The 22,636-nt window shown below is 42.7% G+C and overlaps 1 protein-coding gene across 12 annotated transcripts in view; it reads left to right on the forward strand.

The window, feature by feature from the left end:
• The window catches only part of SMARCA4 (SWI/SNF related, matrix associated, actin dependent regulator of chromatin, subfamily a, member 4), a 98,151-nt gene that overhangs the window by 48,065 nt on the left and 27,450 nt on the right, over positions 1-22,636 (forward strand). For all 12 annotated transcript variants that reach the window (XM_063119084.1, XM_063119086.1, XM_063119087.1 and 9 more), the window contains exons 13-22: positions 3,816-3,946; positions 5,533-5,590; positions 6,465-6,583; positions 8,847-8,997; positions 9,167-9,330; positions 12,642-12,708; positions 14,214-14,324; positions 16,406-16,648; positions 18,740-18,853; positions 22,035-22,142. In XM_063119084.1, the coding sequence (XP_062975154.1) occupies positions 3,816-3,946; positions 5,533-5,590; positions 6,465-6,583; positions 8,847-8,997; positions 9,167-9,330; positions 12,642-12,708; positions 14,214-14,324; positions 16,406-16,648; positions 18,740-18,853; positions 22,035-22,142 (1,266 nt within the window). The remainder of the gene's footprint in view (positions 1-3,815; positions 3,947-5,532; positions 5,591-6,464; positions 6,584-8,846; positions 8,998-9,166; positions 9,331-12,641; positions 12,709-14,213; positions 14,325-16,405; positions 16,649-18,739; positions 18,854-22,034; positions 22,143-22,636) is intronic.

Genomic DNA, 22,636 nt, shown 5'->3' on the forward strand with positions numbered 1-22,636 from the left:
TTTTTTACCTCTCTTACCCTCACAACAACCCTGCAAGGTAGGCCAGTGCTAGACCTGTGATGTAACTTTAAAAGAAATTAAATCTGTTTCTTTTTTTCTCTGACCCCCCGACATGATTTCACTTGTCCCCACAGAAAACAAAAACTACAACTCCCAGCATGCCTTTCACTGCGGTGCTGATTTGCCCAATGGGAGTCTTGCCACTAAGAATCACAGGAAGTAAATGTGCAATCGGTGCCCGAGCTTAGCAACGTGTGATCAAGGATGGAGAGCCACTTCCAAATTACGGCTGCTGAAGCCCGATAAATCTTCCCTCTCGCCCAAGGCATGCTGGGAGTTGTAGGTGTAAGCCTTGGTCTCCGAATATCGTGTTAATCTTTGAACACCATCTGAGGTGTGGTGGGAGAGTTGTGGCACCCTCTTTTGCCCAGACTGGCTTGCCTAGTGATTGCATTAATGGCGTTTAAGTGCTAAGTGAGGGTTTTTTAAAAATTATTTTCCAAGGCCTTTTAACTCAAAGAGATTTTTTATGCTGCGTTTCCCCCCTATCATAACTAAACCAATTCAAAGTGCTGGTTATGACCTATAAAGCCCTATATGGCTCGGATCCAGGTTATCTGAAAGGCCATATTCTCCCTTATGAGCCTGCCCGTGCTTTGAGATCTTCTGGAGAAGCCCTTCTTTCAGTCCCACCTTCTTCACAGGCGCGCTTGGTGGGAACATGGGAGAGGGCCTTCTCGGTGGTGGCTCCGGTGCTCTGGAACTCTCTAGGCTGGCTCCCTCCTTGATGGGCTTTCGGAAGCAGGCTAAAACTTCTTTGTTCCAGCAGGCCTTTGGAGAATAATCTGGCCTGTTAATGTCTTATCATTTTGTTGTGTATTTTAAACGTTTAATGTTTTATTTATGCCCCCCCAATGTATGTTAGGCGGGATACAAATAAAATAATAATAATAATAATAATAATAATAATAATAATAATAATAATAATAATAATAATAATAATAAAGAACCACAACATTCCAAGACAGATGCAGGAATCACTGAATAAAGTTTTTGATTTTTATGTAAAAGCCCGATTATACCGTTGAAACAGAAGAGTGAAGGGAGGAATAACTGATAGCTGAGCTAGAATGGAATGGTGGGCGGGCTGAGGGGCAGTTGGAGAAAGTCAGGTAGAAGGAGAACAGAGACAGTTAGTGAAAGATCAGGAAAGTGGCAGCTGAGTTAGGATTGAGAGATGGTTTGCTCATCCATACTTCATTTTAAGTCAGCCACTCTACATGCCAGTACTACAACTCCCAGCATGCCTTTGGCACCCCGCAAGTGCCTGCTCCTCAATTGACCGCCAAGGAGTAGCATCACCACCAAGTGCTCCATCGGGAGCCTGTACTGAAAGGCTGGGGCTGGGCCACACAGGGGGTTGGACTCAATGGCCTTGTAAGCCCCTTCCAACTCTGCTATTCTATGATTCTATAATTCTTTCCCATCCACTGTCTATAGTATTTTAACTTTTGTGACAAAACAGCAGCTTAAGCAGATAAAAGCAAGCCTGTGTGTACCTCAGTCCAATGAGTCCAAGCCCCTGCTCAGTGCAGGAATCCACCCTAAAGCATTTAACTTGAGCCCGTTATTCCGTGTCCTGCACTCTGGGAGGATCGAGAAGAGATCCTGACCCTCCTCTGTGTGACAGCCTTTTATTATTATTATTATTATTATTATTATTTATTTATATAGCACCATCAATGTACATGGTGCTGTACAGAGTAAAACAGTAAATAGCAAGACTCTGCCGCATAGGCTTACAATCTAATAAAATCATAGTAAAACAATAAGGAGGGGAAGAGAATGCCAACAGGTACAGGGAAGGGTAAGCAGGCACAGGGTAGGGAAAAACTAACAGTAGAAAGTAACAGTAGAAGTCTGCACTTTTAAGTATTTGAAGAGTGCTGTCATGTCTCCCCTCAATCTTCTCTTCTCCAGGCTAAACATGCCCAGTTCTTTCAGTCTCTCTTCATAGGGTTTTGTTTCCAGACCCCTGATCATCCTGGTTGCCCTCCTCTGAACACGCTCCAGCTTGTCTGTGTCCTTCTTGAACTGTGGAGCCCAGAACTGGACGCAATACTCTAGATGAGGCCTAACCAGGGCCAAATAGAGAGGAACCAGCACCTCACGTGATTTGGAAGCTATACTTCTATTAATGCATTCTATTAAAAGATAGAAGTATTGTATACTTCTATTAATGCATTTTAGTAATGCAGCCCAAAATAGCATTTGCCTTTCTTGCAGCCACATCGCACTGTTGGCTCATATTCAGCTTGTGTTCTACAACAATTCCAAGATCCTTCTTGTTTGTAGTATAATAATAACTTAATAACTTGGACTTCAGTATTTCATTCTGATCTTAACAAATAAGAATCTGTCTTGAAATGTAGGATGACATACATAGTTCTTCTCCCCTCACTCCCCCATGTTATCCTTGCAACAATCCTGTGAAGTAGAGTTTGTGCCTACTGGTGCTGGTGGGTGGAAGGTTAGTCACCAGAGGTGGAATAAAGGGATCACCAGAGATGGTGCCGTCCTTGAATTTCCATATCATGGAAACGGGAAACTTAGACGCATGAACTTTAAGATCATAAGTGAAAAATTGGGGTGGGGGGGGAGAGCCACACAACAATTACAGTCTGTTGCAAATGGGACATATTATTATTATTATTATTATTTATATAGCACCATCAATGTACATGGTGCTGTACAGAGTAAAACAGAAAATAGCAAGACCCTGCCGCATAGGCTTAGAAGGCATACCTGCAATGCTGAGTGTATGATGGTAGGATAAAAATAATATCCTTAGAATCACACAGAAACACAGTGTTTGGAACCCAACAATAAGTTCTGAGAGCACCCAAAAGCCATCTTTTTTTTTTCATGAACATCCCCACTATTACCCCTTTTCATACCTTCTCAAAAGTAGCAGTGAGTCATAGCACAGTACAAAATCTATCATATGCTTGTCTACTCACAGGTAAGAAGGACTGAATCACTCAGGAGTAAGAATGACAGCAACAAATTCTGAGAGCATCAAAAATCACCTCTGCTGCTCTCTCTCCCAACATGGGACATGAAAGAGGCAGGCTGCCGGGATTGGTTATTGTACACTCTTCATGGCACCCTATTTTCACCCATGTTGTGGGTGAGGAGGGAGCCAGTTATGCCCATATGTTACAGCAAGGCAGAGTGCTGCCTCCGAACACGCTACTTCTCTGCTTCTTTCTAAGGCCCTAGGCTTGTCAGGAATCCTTGGTGCATGCGTGCCCAAAGCACACTTCCATTGCTGACCAGAATGGGAAAAGGTGGTCACTCACATCGTAGAGCAGGAATTTGGAAGTGAGGGAGCATGCACGCCTTGCGTAAGGCCATTATGTTTCATAACAAACGCCTCTGGGGAGAAGGGGGAGCTGACAGGAGGGGGCTGAATCTAGGTGGGTGCTGCCCTTGCATCCCAACAGTAGAACCACCTTCATAGCGTTTGCTGTGAGGAAATGGCCCAAGATTACCTAGTGAGATTTGTGGCTGAGCAGGAATTTGAATGTTATCTCTCCACTGTGCTATGCTGGCTCTCGGTAAACAAACAAGAAAAATATATGAATGATATTTAGACAGTGCTGTTACTGGCTTCCCCTTGTCCTCCCAGGCTCACTTTTTTCCTTTTCAGTAGCACCATAGATTCAAACTAAGGGGCTAGGGGTGCTGTATTCGATGAAACTTTCTTGATGTAAATGTGAAAATATAGTTAATATCCTGTTGCACATTTCCAGCCTTTAGATGAAACCAGCCAAATGAGCGACCTCCCTGTGAAAGTGATTCATGTAGAGAGTGGGAAAATTCTAACTGGCACAGATGCACCAAAAGCAGGACAACTGGATACCTGGTTAGAAATGAATCCTGGGTAAGTTGCCATCACGTCTCTCGCACTATTTGACGTTAAAAAGTGACCTATAAAAACATCCTTTTGTTTTGTGTGTTTTATATATCACATTAATGCGGTGGGCTGTTATCCCTGCGTTTTGAGGAACTGTACCCCTGATGTGGTTCCAGAAAGGCCCCCCCAAAAGCCAGAGAAATCACAGGACATCTATGATTCTGTGTTGGGGTGATTTGTTGTCTTGGTAGCTTTCTGCATTGATGCTACTCTACTCAGTGATAGTTAGGAACAGCTAGCCTCTTAGTCTGTCACTGTTAGATGGCTTTAAAAGGGATTAAATGTAAAAGAAGAGATAGTCTCTAGTGTTGGAAAATAGAACAAGGGTTTTATTTTTTGCCACATATATCTTCAATCTTTAAAAATTGTATTGTTGTAAAAGGACTTAATGTACAAAAAATCTAGACGTTTCGGATCTCCCGATCCTTCTTCAAGAGCTACAAATAAATGAAATTTGATTTAAAAAATGATAAACTTTTTTATCGACACATACAATGCTTCCATTGAATTTTGTCATGAATTGTATGCACATTAACATGTGTTGGTAAAAACGTTTTTCGTTTATTTGTAGCTCCTGAAGAAGGATCGGGAGATCCAAAACGTCGAGCTTTTTATACATTAAGTCCTTTTACAACAATACGATTTTTAAAGATTGAAGATATATGTAGCAAAAAATAAAAACCTTTTTCTATTTTCCAACACTTCTTTTCCATTGGATTCGCATAGTGTTTTTTCCCCTCCTTCATTTAAAAGGGATTAGACAAATTCATTGGGGGAATAAGCCTAACAGCAGCTTTTAGCCTTGGTAGTTAAATGGGACTTCCACGTGAGGACACCAGTTGCTAGGAAACGCAGAGGGGAAAAGCTTCCCTGTGGTATCCGGCTGCCCACTCCTGGGAACAGGATGCTGGCCTAGATAAGACCTTGGTCCGATACAACAGGGCTTTTCTTTGTATGGCATTATGCTCATTGCCATGAAGCCTTCCTTTGGGAGGAGGGTATTTCCTCACATCTTTTAGCATGCCTGTGAGGAAGTGCTTTCTTTTGTCTTCATTTCTCCCCCGTGCAACATGGTACTGCTTTGCAAATCCCAAACCATACTTCCCTCGCTTGGGGGAAATGGAAAATTGGAATGTTTTTTTTTTAATATAGATTTCCATTTTATTATAAGAGAACAGTTTATCCTATCTTGTTCTGGGCAAATTGGAGATTATTTCTTGTATAGGAGATATGAGGGACTCTTAAGTTGAAAGAAACATTTTGGGAATGTCCCATTTTTTCTGTTTAAGGGTTTCTTTAACATAGTTGATGTATTATAGTACTTACATAGACCTTACACCTGTTGTGCTTGTCTAATGTGCATTCTAGAAATGTCCCTTTTCTAGAAGTTGAAACTCTTTTCCCTCGTCACTGTCAAAACTTCCTCTGTGATTTCAGAAGGGAGGAACGACCCCAGTCTGACTGCCTTCTACGATTTAACATAAAGAATGTGTCAAATTTTTCTATATAATATTTGTTACCACTATTAAGAATTTTAATATCTATTTAAATAGATATGAAGTAGCGCCAAGATCTGATAGTGAAGAAAGTGGATCCGAGGAGGAGGAAGAGGTAAGTAGGAATGGTTTGACTTCCAAATTGTTTTCTTGATCTGTTTCTTTAGTGTGGCAATGAAATTAGAGGTGCAAATATGCCACACTTAAAGCATTTTTTAATCTTTGCCTGAAAAGAACCTTGATGTTTCTCTCGTGTACTCTTATTTCTTTTTTTCAAGCAGGGCCTTGTTATTTACATAGAAAACAGAATTCATGTGGCGGTTTAATTCCAGCTTCAGGTTGCTACGTTCAGCTTAAGTAACAGATAAATCAGGCTAGTAGAGCTGAGCTACCTCTGTGCCATTCCAGCATGTAAAGCTCCTGTCTATGTGGTTGTTGGGTTATATGCTATGAGTGCTAAGTCTTGGCAGGTGTGATATATTAACCAAGCAATCTGATTCACTATGTTGGAGGAAGCTGAACATCCCATCAGAGAGTTGTGTGAGCAATCAGTTGGGAGAAATGTGCAAAACAGACTTAATCACAAAAACAGACGAGTGCCTTTATGGAGTTGAGCTGACTTTAAGGTTGTGTGAAAATGTAGATTTCCTGATTGCTTGAAGCAAGAAGATCAAAAGCCTAATGTTGAGTCATTATTTATTATTATTATTATTATTATTTAGAATATTTACATACCGCTCCCCATTGAAAAATTTCAGAGCGGTGTACAAGGTAAAATGAAAATAAAAACAGAATAAAACAGACCTTCTGGAGAGGCGCTTCTCGGAAAAGACCACCTCGAGCGCCCCCCTCCCGCCCCCTTGCCTCTTAACGCCCCCCCCATGCAATCCCATCGCCCCCAAGGGGGCGGTACCAGCCACTTTGGGAACCACTGTTTTAACTCATTATATTCTATCTATTGAGTCTGATGAGGCCTTAATTTTTGGCAGGAGGAGGAAGAGGAACAACCACAGCCTTCTCAGTCTGCTTTGCCTGTGGAGGAGAAGAAGAAGATTCCAGATCCAGACAGTGATGATGTCTCAGAAGTGGATGCAAGGCACATTATTGAGTAAGGCTTCCACTGTCTTTCAGAGTTCATGTTTGTATTACCTGCTGTCCTTCAGGTTTCCCTTTAAACATAGTTGAATATGTGCAGGGTGAGTGTATGTGGAGTTCTCCCCCCAAGTGGGAGAGGGTTGCTAGCCCTGGGAAAAGCCCATCCTCTGGACCTGGAAAAGCAGCTTCTAGATTTGGAACTCTCCCCTTGCTCCACAGACAACATCCCACCTTCACAGCAGGAGGCAGGTCTTAACAAGGCTCTATACTTGGGAGCCTGTCAACGTGTGTAAATAAACACACACACAAGAAAATGTCAGTGCAACCAGCAGAAAGAGACAAGATGCTAGCTAAAGTGACAGGAACAGAGGTTGCCCCCTTCTTCTGAAATCTCTGCTGTGCCCCCGTCTCCAAAGGAACAATGGGGAACCTCCCCGTCCACTGCAGGGCAGAGTAACGTCAAGGGGCAGGAGTGCTCTCCCTGTGGTGGAGGAGGTAGTTAGGCAAAATCGCAAAGCTCCTCCAGAGGGTGGGAGTTGGGGAAGGAGTTTCTCACAGGCATCACTCACCATCTCCATAGAGATGCAAACATAGGGGACATGATGGATTTGGGACTGATCCTAACCACATTTATTTTATTTATGTAAATATTTTAAATCCCACCTTTCCACCTGAAAACAGGCCTCCAAGGGACCTGACGATAAGTGAAAATTAATACATAATGTTGACTTACAGAGGATGTGAGGAAATGATGATTTAATATCCATTCTCCGGGCCTTACAAGCTGCTACTTCTTTGGCAGTTCCAACTGCTTTTCTTTGAAGGTTCCATGGTGAACATAGGGGAGAATTCTCCCCCGCCCCCAATGTGTGCTACCTAGCACCCAGGGCAAGTGCTACCATTAGCCCAACTAGGCAGCCTCCTAGGGCACAGACCTCAGAGGGGCACAGTACTGCCCTTTAAGGGGCACAGTTTTGTACAAATTAGCTGTTTTAAGAAAAAACATAATAAAAGGAAAATATAATAGTTCAGAAACTCTTCTTGAACAGATGAATCGAAGTTGGCATTTGGGGGGGGGGGGTGCAAGTAGCAAAATAGTCTGGCACCAGATGTTGTGTCCTGTGGGAGTGGGGTATCTCTCTGTCCGGTCTGCAGTTCATGGCTTTTCCTGGTGGCAGGGGTAAACCGGGGATGGGGGGAGCTGAGGAAGGCTCTGGTGAGACAGTGTTGGGAAATGTCCACCCCTTGCTCAGGCGTTCTAGGCATGATCGCCCCTGAATAGGCAACATCCTCAACCCCACCAGCCAATCACCCAGGAGGGAAAAAGAGATTCCAGATCCCTTGCATGTTCCCTGAGGAGGGAACCAAGTGCTTAAAAGCAGAGATGGCTGAGGCCTGGGGGCTTGGGTGGTACTGCAGTGCTGAGGAAGGCTTCTCGCCTTTGTCCCCATACCACTTTCCTGGTCTAAAATACTCTCTCCCTCTCCCCATTCATATTGATCTCACAAAACAAATACCCAGGAAATGAGAAATTGCGCTGAATTAACGAAAGTTCAAAATGCTGGAAGTGTATGTGTGGGTGGGTGTCTTTATATCATATGTGCTTTAAAACAGCAGTCCCCAACCTTTTTGGCACCAGGGACTGGTTTCGTGGAAGACCATTTTTCCACGGACCGGGGGGAGTGGGGTGTTGAGGGGATGGTTTTTTTGTGCACTTTATTTCTATTATTATTACATTGTAATATATAATGAAATAATTATACAACTCACCATAATGCAGAATCAGTGGAAGCCCTGAGCTTGTTTTCCTGCAACTAGACGGTCCCATCTGGGGGTGATGGGAGACAGTGGTGCTATAGCGCCGGTCCTGCTGGTGAGAATGCGGCCTGGTTCCTAACAGGCCACGGACCGGTAGCGGCCCGTGGCCCGGGGGTTGGGGACCCCTGTTTTAAAACACACACAGCAAAACCCTAAATGTTAAGACAATCTTTATATTGCCTTGCTGGGGTTGTTTTGGGGCACAGTTATCTTTGTAGTCCTGCCCTCCAAAGGCATTTGCATTTATTTTTGTAAACCGCCCAGAAAGCTTTGGCTATGGGGTGGTATAGAATTGTAATAAACCCTCCTCTTCCTCTTCCTCTTCCTCTTCCTCCTCCTCCTCCTCCTCCTCATGTAAATGTACTAACATAATGAGGGCTTTGCCAGTGAAGTATATGACCTAGTTGCGCTCTCTCTTTTTGCTTTTTCCATCCTGTTTAAATCCCCCACCCCCCTAGAAATGCTAAGCAGGATGTTGATGATGAGTATGGAGTGTCTCAAGCCCTGGCCAGGGGGTTGCAGTCTTACTATGCGGTGGCTCATGCAGTGACTGAAAGAGTGGACAAGCAGTCCTCTCTCATGGTGAATGGCGTCCTCAAACAGTATCAGGTGAGAAAGAGCTCGCAAGGCCCAGACAACGCTGCTGGTTGCAAACGTATGAGTCCTGTGCCGTGAGCTGATCTGGAGAAAGTGCAGAGCAGAAGACATGTTTTGATACTATTTTCTCTCCATCCATCCGCCCATTAATGTGTGTGCATTTCTTTTTCTCTCCCCATAGATTAAAGGTTTAGAGTGGCTAGTATCTTTGTACAATAATAACCTAAATGGCATCCTGGCAGATGAAATGGGCCTGGGTAAGACAATCCAGACCATTGCTTTAATTACTTACCTCATGGAGCACAAACGTATCAATGGACCCTTCCTCATCATAGTACCTCTCTCGTAAGTATCCTTGTTGGATTCATTTGGCACTTAAGAAAGATGGTCATGCTCAACAGTTTCTGTAGTCAAATACCTTTATTACATGTAAACAGAATGTCCCAGCCAGCTTACTATATTTCTAATATGGTTCTCTGCGCTTGACTGATCTGCATAGAAAAATAAAAGATTTAAAAAACAAACTAACCAGATAATCGCAGCATCCTGATAAACATGAAATTATCTTGTAGGGCAACATCAGCAGTGTGCGATGGTGTAATAACTCTCACAAGGGGAGCATAGATGAGAACAGTTAGGTTTAGCAAGTTTCGGCTGGCAGAGTGTACTAATATGAAAGCAATGGGATGGCTCAAGTTAAGCATGGTTTGCACTAACTGTAGTTTAGAAACCAAACTGTGATTTGTGTTCCAAACGTAAGTGCCAACCAAGGTGTGTATTTTTCTTCACCAACCTCCAGGGAGAGTCCTCTATCGCTCTGCCTTACTCTATTGCTAGCAAAGTGACACTGCATGAGCTGTCTTACTACTGTTGGTCAGTAATCTCAAGGGGGCAGTGCAATTGAAGTCATACATGCTCAGAAACCCTTTGGGCTGCTGTCCATTATGCCAGTCATGCAACACATTCCTGCTTCCTCTGGCATTCTGCTAAGAAATATTCTCTCTTCCTCATCTTGCTCACCACTCCATGTTATTTCCCCCCTGAAAACATGTATGAAGCTTCCTCTGTTTGTTAGAATTCCTCCCACACCCCTTCACCATTTTCTTGTTCTGTTGCCTGGAATCTTCCCAGCATCTGTGGTGTTTAGGAAAGCAGATGCAAGAACAGGGAAGTTAGCAGAGAGATCAGAACTGTGGGTGAACTAAAGCCAGGCTGAGAATATGTTGCATAAATATGTTGCATAAAGTGCAAGTACTTTACTTAACTTTTCCACCTACTCTGGAGTTCTGTCTCTATGGCACAGTAGCCTCAGGAGGTGCAGCAACATGAAAAACAGTAGCTTGTCAATTCTGATATGTGTCAGGCCACAATTTGTGGAAACATAGAATCATAGAATAGCAGAACTGGAAGGGGCCTACAAGGCCATTGAGTCCAACCCCCTGCTCAAGGCAGGAATCCACCCTAAAGCATCCCTGACAGATGGTTGTCCAGCTGCCTCTTGAAGGCCTCTAGTGGGGGAGAGCCCACAACCTCCCTAGGGAACTGATTCCATTGTCGTACTGCTCTAACAGTCAGGAAGTTTTTCCTGATGTCCAGCTGGAATCTGGCTTCCTTTAACTTGAGCCCGTTATTCCGTGTCCTGCACTCGGGAGGATCGAGAAGAGATCCTGGCCCTCCTCTGTGTGACGACCTTTTAAGTCTTTGAAGAGTGCTCTTATGTCTCCTCTCAATCTTCTCTTCTCCAGGCTAAACATGCCCAGTTCTTTCAGTCTCTCCTCATAGGGCTTTGTTTCCAGAGACTGTCTCTCCCTGAGCCTACACGTGAAAAAAGCTTCAACCATTCCATAAGTAGCACCTGTCAAAAATGCTCCAAAATTACTCAATTTCAGAGCAAATGCAGAGTGCCTTGAATCACAGAATCATAGAATAGCAGAGTTGGAAGGGGCCTACAAGGCCATCGAGTCCAACCCCCTGCTCAACGCAGGAATCTACCCTGAAGCATCCCCGACAGATGCTTGTCCGGCTGCCTCTTGAATGCCACTAGTGTGGGAGAGCCCACTCCCTAGGTCACTGGTTCCATTGTCGTACTGCTCTAACAGTCAGGAAGTTTTGCACACCCAGTTCAAACCATGGTTTCACCTTTTGGTTTGCCAGCTGATTGTGAACCTTGCCTGCCTTGTCAATTCAGATGTTGTGAGCAACAAGAGTTAAGCTTTGCCAACGGTAGTTTGACATGATGCCTGAACAGGTCCTGCTGCGATGACTCATAAAAAATTAGGCAGAACAAGCTGTTAATGGCTAATACGTACGATGGCCAAGAAATCCCAAACTATGTTAGGTGTCTCCAGAACTCCTGCATACTTGAGGCTGAGCATGATTAATGTGTCCAGTGGTTTCCTCCTTGAAGTATGTGATACTGGCTACTGTTTGAGACACGTTACTAGGCCAGTTGAATCCTATTTAATCCTTTGTTCCTATGTAACTGATTTGGTTTAAATCAGGTGGTCAAAACAGCCCTGTATGTAAACACTGCTTGAAATGCCGTGAGGAACTTGGGTACCATTTCCTCCAAGGCTTTTAATGGTCTCTTCTTAACAGGAACCTGGTCCACGCTTCATGTAATTCAGTGGTTCCCAAAGTGGGCGGTACCGCCCTTTCGGGGGCAGTGGGATTGCATAGGGGGCGTTAAGAGGCAAGGGGGCAGCAGGGGGGGCGCTCGAGGTGGTCTTTTCCATACCAGGAGTTTTGGTTACAGAAGGAAATTTCTGATCGCTGTCCTGCACTATGGAGAGTGGTTCAGAAGCTCCTGGTTGCATTTCCAACATCATATTTGGTGGAATGTGGTTCTAGGGCGGTCTGCTTACTTCTCTCCAAGCAAACAAATCGACTCCAGATTACTAAATGTGGTGATTTAAGACTCATGTTAAGTGACTTTAAACCAGTCACTGGTATCACTTCTTCAAGCCCATCCATCACATTAAGAATTTACAGAATAGTGAGGTACTCGACTCTAGTTACTAAATGTGATATCTAATATTCTTGCTAAATGACTATCAGACTTTGAAAAGATGATATCACTGGATCAAGTTCATCAATTGTGTTTAATTGAATAAACTAAAAAATGCATTTTGAATAAATATTCAATTAATTGTTACTGTTTTGAATTTTATTGTTCTTATCTTCCTTAGTGGGTCGTTGAAAACGGCTATTCTGAATAATGATTTTTATAGTGTAGGGTAGGGGGCACTGGGCTTGAGTTTGTGGAACCAAGGGGGCGGTGACCTGAAAAAGTTTGGGAACCACCAATGTAATTATTTAATGTAATGTTTGCAAGAGATACTGCAAACATAATAAGTTTGCTTTGCTAATCAAAAATGACTGCATGTCAAAATCAGTTTCAGGGTTAGTAAAAATTGGCTTTATCTCCATCTGCTCAAATCACCACCTAATGAACTGGCAGTTGTGAATGCAAGTTTGTACAACGCTTCTGACATGTGTTGCAAAAGGCTTACATGCGAATTTCATTGGTTAACCTGCCAATCTGCATATTGGGGTTGTGTGTTTTAGAGACACTTTAATTAGTCTCTTTAAAACAGCTCAGAGGAGGTGGGTTTTTTTGGTATAATAAGTGACTAATAACACTGTTTCCATTCTAGAACTCTGTCAAATTGGGCATATGAATTTGATAAGTGGGCTCCTTCTGTGGTTAAGGTCTCCTACAAGGCAAGTATTGTGTTTCAGATTTTAAGTCAAAAACGTTGTCAAGTTGAGATGATGAGTCAGTTAAGAGTTTATGCCAAAGTGGAAGATCCTCTGATTGATGTGTAGAAAGCTAGTTGTTGTATTTCCCCACTGGATATCCTTCAGGAACAACTATGATTATAAGGGGAGGGATTAGCTCCTTATTGTCTAACCTGCCTTTGCCCATCAATCATAGAGCAGGAGTCTGGCAAGGTTCCTCCCATAAAGCAAAACTTGTTCTATAACTTTGCTTGTTGACTTGAAAGAGAGAGAGAGAGAGAGAGAGATGTCTTTTTCTCCTTAAGAAAATGTCAGTTTCAGTACGTTGCCTCCTGAGCCATGGGAGACGCTCCCCAAAGCTCCCTTGCTTGTCCACTTCCTTCTTCCCAGTAATGCACAGTGCCTCCTCCCCTTGGACCTATGTGTTGGAGAGAGTACCTCAGTCCTGCCCCACTCCTGTTCTTAAGCGCTGTGTGCCTTCAACACCCCTCCTCCACGAACCCTTTCCTCTCAGTTTCTCTTCACTTTTTCATCCAGCTTCTCCTTTCACTTACTTTTCATGTTCCTGTTTCTCAGTGAGTCACTGGTCTGCCCCACACTTCAGCTCCCTTGCCTATGGACTCTGTGTCTTAGCTTCCCCAACCCTTCAGCCAGCCCCTCGAAGCTGTTCCTGTCTCTAGGGCTTCTGTGACTTTGATCCTCACTCAACATGACAGCTTTCCCTTCCTTCGCTGAAGCTGCACTGCAAACAACTTTGTCCCTTCTTCTTTGGACTGTTTATGAGCCAGGTCAGCTAGTCAATGCCATGGCCCTGAGCACAATACAGTATATTTTAGCATCCCCCTGCTTCGTGGCCTCCAGATGTTTCAGACTACAGTGTGTAGCATTCTTGACCATTGGCCATACTGGTTGAGACTAGTGGGAGCTGAAGCCCAAAATATCTGGAGAGAACCATTATTATTATTATTATTATTATTATTTATTTATTTATTTATTTATATAGCACCATCAATGTACATGATGCTGTACAGATTATACACAGTAAATAGCAAGACCCTGCCGCATAGGCTTACAATCTAATAAAGTTGTAGTAAACAATAAGGAGGGAAAGAGAATGCAAACAGGCACAGGGAGGTGTAAACAGGCACCGGGTAGGGTGAGGCTAACAGTATAGAGTCAGAACAGACTCAACATTTAAAAGCTATAGGGAAAAGAAAAGTTTTTAGCTGAGTTTTAAAAGCTGTGATTGAGTTGGTAGTTCTCAAGTGTTCTGGAAGAGCGTTCCAGGCGTAAGGGGCAGCAGAAGAAAAAGGACGAAGCCGAGTAAGGGAGGTGGAGGTCCTTGGGCAGGCGAGAAGCATGACATCAGAGGAGCGGAGAGCACGAGCGGGGCAATAGTGTGAGATGAGAGAGGAGAGATAGGCAGGAGCTGATATAGATTATTTTGCTAAAAGCTTTGCTCAGATTTTCTTATTTCTTATTTTCAGGGCTCTCCAGCTGCAAGACGAGCATTTGTACCTCAGCTTCGAAGTGGAAAGTTTAATGTTTTGCTTACTACATATGAATATATCATCAAAGATAAGCACATTCTTGCAAAGGTGAAACTGTTTCACCTTATTTATTTCTCCCTTATTTATTATTTTATTTATTAATAAATTAATGCCTTACCATTTAGAAAAAAAAACTTCTTATGGCAGCCTATAATAATAGATACATTTATAACAATATAAAAACCACATAATTAAAACACAACCATAATAAAATTGAACGATGGCAACCAGCAATAACATGAAAAAAGAACTCTGCGCAATAATCAGAGATCACAAAATACAGCAAGCAACACGACAGTAACACCTAGGATTGAATTTATGCATATTTTTCATGTTAGTTTTGGAAAGAAATAATTATGGTATCCTCTTCTAGGTAATATTGTAGTTATTTTCTTGCAAAACTAACAAGTTAACTAATATGGATTTATGAATATTAGAAACACAGATAAAGCATTTATTTTATTTATATGGGCCTGTTCAGACAACACGCTAAGCCATGGTTAGGTTACTAACCCTTTTGCAGCAAGTGGTTAGTGAGCAAGTTTAAATTGTGGTTTTGTAGCCGCCATGGTTAGGAATAGTTCACACGACGTGCAAAATCATGGTTCACATGACACACTAAGCCATAATGCTTAGCTCAAAATGCTTAATCACCATGGATTATCGTGTTGTCTGAACAGGTCGGCGACTACTGAATAATTAAGAGATTTCTCCTTATTTCTCCTTTTAAAGAATATTAGTGAAATTCCATTTCTTATGTAGCCAAGGATGTCTGTCTCCTCTCCCACTCATTGAACTAAGACAGATTGCGAAATCATATCGGCCTTTGTTCTAAGCAGTTTAAAACTGCGGGCCCCCCTGTCTCTGATTCAGAGCAATTACATATTTGTTTTGGCCTCTTATCCAGAGTGAGTGAGAGCGTGTCTGTGTAGTGCATGTGTGTGCATATTGATTTATAAAAAAGATTAGTTCAGCCAGCACGAAAGGCTCACCTAAAGAACAGATTTACTCCATCCCACATGCCAGCTGCCTTGAATAGCTCATTAACTTCAACTGCAGTTGAGCGGGTGGAAGGTGCTCTTTTTACTCTGCAATGGTAGTCTTTTTTTGCAGCAAGGTCCCGGGGGATGCTACAAAGATTGGTTTGTAGCAGGTGCTTATCCACAACTTTATAAACATGATTAATTTCGAGGAATGGCTTCTCCTAATAGGCACAATACTGTCCTAGAGTGTAAAGTACAAGATGCTCTAAAAGTAGCATTTATTTGAAGCCTATATGAAGAGTGGGAAGATTATTTTTTCCTTTCAGTGTTATTTAATGATGTGCAAATCCAGAAACTCTGGGTTGTTTATGGATTAAACACCCCAGAGCTAACCGAACAGTTGACCATGGTTTACTGTTGGCTAAAAATTGTGTTGTTTAAGCCATAAACAACCCAAAGTTTCCAGGTTTGCATAACGAAGCAACCCAGAAATGGGGCATTCAAGAAAGAAAGAAAGAAAGCGGTGGTGAGACCACACCTGAAGAAATCCTCTTGAGCGGGTTGTGGCCAACCAGCTCCAAACATTCTTAGATGAGACTGATTATCTGGATCCATTTCAGCCAGAGTTCTGGCCAGGTTTGGCATGGAAACAGCCTTGCTTCAGGTCAAGACTCCTCTACTCATAGAATTGTAGAGTTGGAAGGGTCCTATAAGGCCATCGAGTCCAACCCCCTGCTCAATGCAGGAATCCACTCTACAGCATCCCTGACAGATGGTTGTCTAGCTGCCTCCCAGGCATTTAATGGCATATGATGGGGCATTTATTTCAGCCATATTTTTCAGGACCAGTATTTTATTGAAATTGCTTTAGCTGTTTAACTGATTTTAAATTGTGTACGTTAAACATTTTATATTACGTTTTTATTATCTTGTGTTTGTGGTTTGTAAGTTTTATGAGACTCGCAGAGAGTTTGGGCTACTGGGCAGTATAGAAATTAAATAAATAAATAATCTGAACCATACTTTACAGTGGGGCCCTCTATTGAAGGCTTAATAATAAAGGGTGTGGGAAGGGGGGAAGCCATGTATTCCCTGGCAAGTGGGATTCATGCAGGCTCTCATGCACGTGTTGTCCTGCATCATCAGATTCGTTGGAAGTATATGATTGTTGATGAAGGTCACCGGATGAAGAATCACCATTGCAAGCTAACCCAGGTCCTGAACACACACTACGTAGCTCCACGTCGCCTGCTGCTGACAGGGACTCCACTACAGAATAAGCTACCAGAACTTTGGGCTCTGCTCAACTTTCTCCTTCCAACTATCTTCAAGAGCTGTAGCACATTTGAACAGTGGTTCAATGCTCCATTTGCCATGACTGGAGAAAAGGTCGGTACGGGAGGAAGGCATCAGTGTTTTTCAGCCAGCGTTCTGTTGAACCCTTGGGTTCCACCACCATACCCCACGAGTTCCATCCGGCCTACCGATAAATTCAGTACCTCAGGCATTTCTTTCCCCTCTTGTCACCCCCCCCCCCCCACTCAATACCAGTTTTTACTTTGGAATGGAGGATGGGGTCAGGGAGAAAGTGTCAGGAGGGTGATGTGTTTCACACCAGCAGAGCATGCACAGAGTGCAAATAACGCAAGCTGAACCAGAGGATCCAGGTAGCAAAGGAATAGTCCAATGAAGAAGGAAGACTCAGACACAGTAGCTTTTAACTACTTATCTAATTTTACTGTACAAGTATATACAGAGAACAATTCAGAATAACGCTCCAACAAAATTCTCCAGCAAACTCTCCACACTGATTCATTACCAATAACATATTTATACAGATGAGACCAATCACAGTGTTCTCATGCTTCTATTAATGCAGCCCAAAATAGCATTTACCTTTATTGCAGCCATATCGCACTGTTGGCTCATATTCAGCTTGTGATCTACAACATTTCCAAGATCCTTCTCGCTTGTAGTATTGCTTAGCCAAGTATCCCCCATCTTTTAACTGTGCCTTTGGTTTCTATTTCCTAAACGTAGAACTTGGCATTTATCCCTATTAAATTTCATCCTGTTGTTTTCAGCCCAGCACTCCAGCCTATCAAGATCACTTTGAAGTTTGTTTCTGTCTTCCGGGGTATTAGCTATCCCAACCAATTTTGTGTCATCTGCAAATTTGATAATTTGCAGTGATCATTTGCAGCGAGATTGCTGACTGGAACTGGATAAGATGATCATATTATGCCATTATTATTTATTTATTTATTTATTTATTTATTTATATAGCACCATCAATGTACATGGTGCTGTACAGATTACACAGTAAATAGCAAGACCCTGCCTCATAGGCTTACAATCTACACTGGCTGCTGGTCTGTTTGTAGGCCCAATTCAAAGTGCTGGTATAATCCTTTGTAGTCCTAAACAGTGCCCCCTTCAATATATAACTCTGTCGATATACACCCCTTACCCCCACTTTTGAAAAATTAGTGTGGTCTTTTAAAACTCAACCACTTTATAGGGAGCACTCTTATGGCCTTTCAAAACATTAAAAGCAATCCTAGCAAGCAGGCATCAACTAAGTTGTGTTGTATTTTATATTATGCTTTTATGCTGGCGGTTTTATATTTTGAATGGTTTTTTGTGATTTTAATTTTTGTAAACCGCCCAGAGAACTTTGGCTATTAGGCGGTATAGAATGCAATAAATAAATAAAGTTATCCCCTTCCCAACTATATATTTACCTACTATATTTTGGGATAGTAAATGTGAATCCTTTTAGAATATATGTCTTCAAAACTCAGAATATAACCTGCTCATGGTTTTCAGATTGATAATGGAGGGTTGCTGTAATTTACCCTGTTGTATTCTCAATGAATGCTCATGGCCTACAAATTGGTATGTTGGGACCAAATTAGGCAGACCTGGCTCTAGGAAGCCAGGTTGCTCCCAAATGCAGTGGAAGTGCATGAAATGATTGGTAGGAGGAGAGGTGCAAAGTTTAACTCATCCTTCATCTGCTGCTGTTCCCTTGAGATAGATAGACACACACACACAGTTCTGAAACAGCAAAAACATGTCTAGAACTCCATGGAGAAAACATCAGGCAGAGTCAGCGTTAAACCACATTCCGTTTGCCCAACTGACCTGTGTCTGCCTCTAATTATGCCTTCCCCAGCCATTGTGCTGGTTTTCCGCAACCTGGGTCTGTTGCCAAATTCTAATTTTGCCCTTGAAATTTCTGTCTCTCTGTGTGTGGATTTAATTGGTTGAATTGCTACAGTGGGCATGTTTTGGGGGACTAGAGATGAATCTGTGAAATAAAGCTATCTATACTTTTATTATTTGGATATGTAGTTCTTAATAGATTGGATTGTTTTTTGTTTTGTGTGTTAAAGGGCTCATAGATTTCCCTAGTGATGTTTCCCTAGTGATTTTTGTAACGGTTGTTTCCCTAAATCTCTGTGTGTTTAAAAACAGGTGGATTTGAATGAGGAAGAAACTATTCTAATTATCCGTCGTTTGCACAAAGTGTTGCGTCCTTTCCTGCTAAGAAGGTTAAAGAAGGAAGTAGAAGCACAGCTGCCTGAAAAGGTAATGCATGTGAAGCCGACAATATTCCTGCTCTGACTAGTATCTTCCTTGCTGGTGGAAAACAAAGTCTTGTCTATAATCTGTCCATTTGGAACCTTATCAATTCATTTGTTTTGAAGGGGTTGCTGGTGATTTTGTTTAACAAAGATATTGTGTAGTGGCTTTAGGATGGGATGTCTGTAGAGGGGCCATGATGTTCCAGCGATATGCGGGAGATCTCAAACTCAACACCTCATGTCTCAAAAAGGTTCTCGGGTAGCTGAGCTGGGAAACACTTACACCTGGAAACTTGGAAGAGCCACTGCCAGTCCCAGTTCATAGTCCTGGTCTGATGGACTGATTCTGTATTAGACAGCACATTTCGTACTCATGGAAAGTATGATATCACGGAAGAAGGCTAAGGCACTGCTACTAAAGTCTTCTTTCATTACTTCACGTATCAACTGTGATGTACTTCTGACTTCTCTAGTAGCAGTTTGTGATTTCTCTGCTGACAAATCTCTATAAAGAACTGAGGATTGTGACACCCCATCCCCAAGACAGATGCTGAGATCTGTTACAAAATTTGACTTCATGGATATATTTTCTCTTGTTTTTCTAATTAGTGTCTGGCTTTCATGACTGCAGAGAAAAAGTCTGGTCCCTCAATCTCAGAACAAACAAACATTCTCCTCTCTCTCTCTCTCTCTCTCTCTCTCTCTCTCTCTCTCTCTCTCTCTCTCTCTCTCTCTCTCTCTCTCTGATGCTTTTCTGTGTGTACCTACACAAGGTGGAAATAGAACCCCTCCCCAACTTTCTTGGACGGCCCATTCTGATCTACATCTAGACAAGAGATCAGGGATGTCGAAGTCACTCGAGTCTGATATTCATACTGAATAACAGCTCCCTGATGTCGTAATGACCTTTGACCTCTACTAGGACATAGATTTTCATGCATGTGGAGTCTGCTACCATGAATTACATTGGCTGCTTCTTCCCTTCCAGAAGTAGGCATGTCCTGACAATGCAATGTTTTCTTTTTCTTGTGCTAATAACTGGTTGTTTGACACAGGAGGAATCCCCTTAGGTAACCACTTCAGGTCCAACTGACCATGGACATCAAGGGGTCCTGGTTTAAGGCAAATTTGTCCACAGGGGAAGCTCAAAATAAGGAATACTCACCTTCATGTCAACATCTCACCATATCCTTAGAACAATAGCCAATGTCACCACCTATGCCTGTATCCCTTGGAGGACAGGAGATACTTGAATCTTCAGGAAAGGTCAAATTAGGCTTTCCGGTTCTTGAAGGGGAGTCACCTGATAGTTTTGCTAGAAGTATATGAACATGACCGTCAACTTTCAATGGATCAGAAGACTTATTAGTCAGGAAGGTTCTGTGTTCTTCAGTAGCAGATCTAGTTAGACAACTAGAAGACACTATTTTTTCCAGGTTCAAGCTCAAGTGGCTTCATGTATGGACACTAGCAAAATGACTTCCCACCATTTCTGCTATCTGCTCACCATCAGAACATGAGGACATAAGAAAAGACCTGCTGGATCAGACCATTTAGTCCAGCAATCTATTCACACAGTGGCCAACCAGCTGCCCACAGAAAACCTACAAGCCGGACATGAGTGGAACAGTACCCTGCCCCATGGTCCCCAACAGCCAGTGTACATACTGCCTCTGGTACTGGAGACAGCATAGAGCCATCAGGGCTAGTAGCCACTGATAGCCTTCTCCTCTGGGAATTTATCCAACCCCCCTTTTAAAGCCATGCAAAGTGGGGGCCATCACCACATCTTGTGGTAGAGAATTCCACAGTTTAAATATGAGCTGTGTCAAGAAGTACTTCCTTTTATCTGTCCTGAATCTCCCACCAATTAGGTTCATGTAGGGTGACCATATGGAAAGGAGGACAGTGCTTTTGTATCATTAACAGTTGCAGAGAAAAGGGAATTTCAGCGGGTGTAATTTGCATGCATACAGCACTGGTGAAACCCCCTCTTCATCACAACAGTTAAAGCTGCAGGAGCCCTGCCCTCTTTTGTATCTGGTCACTCTAGTATAGCTCCTGTAGCTTTAACTGTGATAAAGAGGGGATTTCACCAGGTTCTCCATATATACAAATGACACCCGCTGAAATTCCCTTTTTTATACAACTGTTAAAGATACAGGAGCCCTGTCCTCCTTTCCATATGGTCACCCTAGGTTCATGGGATGACCCTGGCTTCTACTATTATGGGAGAGGGAGAAAAATGTCTCCCTATCCACATTCGCTTCACCAAGCCTAATATTGTACAGCGCGTTTTATACTTTCTTTTAAGACTTACCGTATTTCTTCGATTCTAAGACGCCAACGATTGTAAGACGCACACTAATTTCAGTACCGCCAACAGAAAAAAAAAGCTTTGATTCTAAGAAATAATAAACACACCCACGATTCTAAGACGCACCCTGTTTTTAGAGATGTTTATATGGGGGGAAAGGTGCGTCTTAAAATCGAAGAAATACGGTATTGCTGCATGTGATGGGGGTGGTGCAGCTGGGGAGGGGAGGGTTAACACCCCCCATTCCTGCATGTTGCAATCCCCCCGTGCAATAGTTGGGCTTGAAAAAACCCTTTCATTATCTTCAATAGAAGACATTTTTCAAGCCACATGGGATGAGAGCTAGCACGTGTGTGGGTTTTGTATGTGGCAGCCTCAGAAAAGTTAACTATGAGGGAATGTGGCGCTCAGGTTGAAAAAGGTTCACAAAACTTTTACAAAACCTTTGAAGAATTTCCCAATGCATTAACATACTTGTATGATACTTGTATTGGAAGCAGAAATAAATTGAAAACCGCTGTGATGTAGGAAGCTGCCTCACACTGATCCAGACCATTGGTCCCTCCAGCATCTGGAGCAGTTCTCCAGGGTTCCGGGGGGGGGGGCTTTTCCCTGCCTTATTTGATGATGATGATGAAAATGAAGACTTAATCTACAACGTTCTGCCTATGAAGCATGTGCTCTACCACTGAGCTACAACCTCTCGCTAAACATACCTTGAACATACCTTCTCTAAGATTGCTACAGGCCTGACCATTGTTAAAGCAATGAAATCCCCCAAATTCAGGGAGTACAGTTTTGGGGGATGCATGCATTGTGAAGCTATCGAGTTCCAGGAGTTAACATCTCTTCTCTCTACTTGAAACAGGTAGAATATGTGATTAAGTGTGATATGTCTGCATTACAAAGGGTACTCTATAGGCACATGCAAGCCAAGGGTGTGCTGCTTACAGATGGATCAGAGAAGGACAAAAAGGTTTGGACTTTTTCTCTAATGTGCAAAAGAGTTTTATAGTTTTTAGACAGATATTGTTGCCACCAGTTATGCTCTTTGAGGGAGGGGAAATGAGCCGTTCTGCTACAAGAGGATTGCTTTTGCAGGATACTCATGTAGGTGCAGGTGGGTCTTGTGAAGGAGCCGCCTCATACAATTTAGGCCTTTTTCATGGCTCTCACAAGAAAGCTGTCCAGGTGATCCTTGGAAGGGAAACCGCATGAGAACACAGGAATTCTACGTGCGACGACAGATTTTAAGTACCTGATATGTGCTTGTCTCCATAGATAGCCTGAAGAGGGCATAGGCAAAGATGGCCAAATTGGGATTTTGAGGACAATAACCTTCAGATTCTTGATGAAGACCCATCAGCTCACTTCATGCAAGCCATTAAACCTTTAGCTCCTGGTCATAATTATATTTTAGACTGTAAAGGTTTAAATTACTTATTAGCCCCAAAATGTGATGTTGTGGTA

The sequence above is a fragment of the Elgaria multicarinata genome, chromosome 3, assembly GCF_023053635.1.
Source record: "Elgaria multicarinata webbii isolate HBS135686 ecotype San Diego chromosome 3, rElgMul1.1.pri, whole genome shotgun sequence".
In the NCBI taxonomy this organism is placed as follows: Eukaryota; Metazoa; Chordata; class Lepidosauria; order Squamata; family Anguidae; genus Elgaria; species Elgaria multicarinata.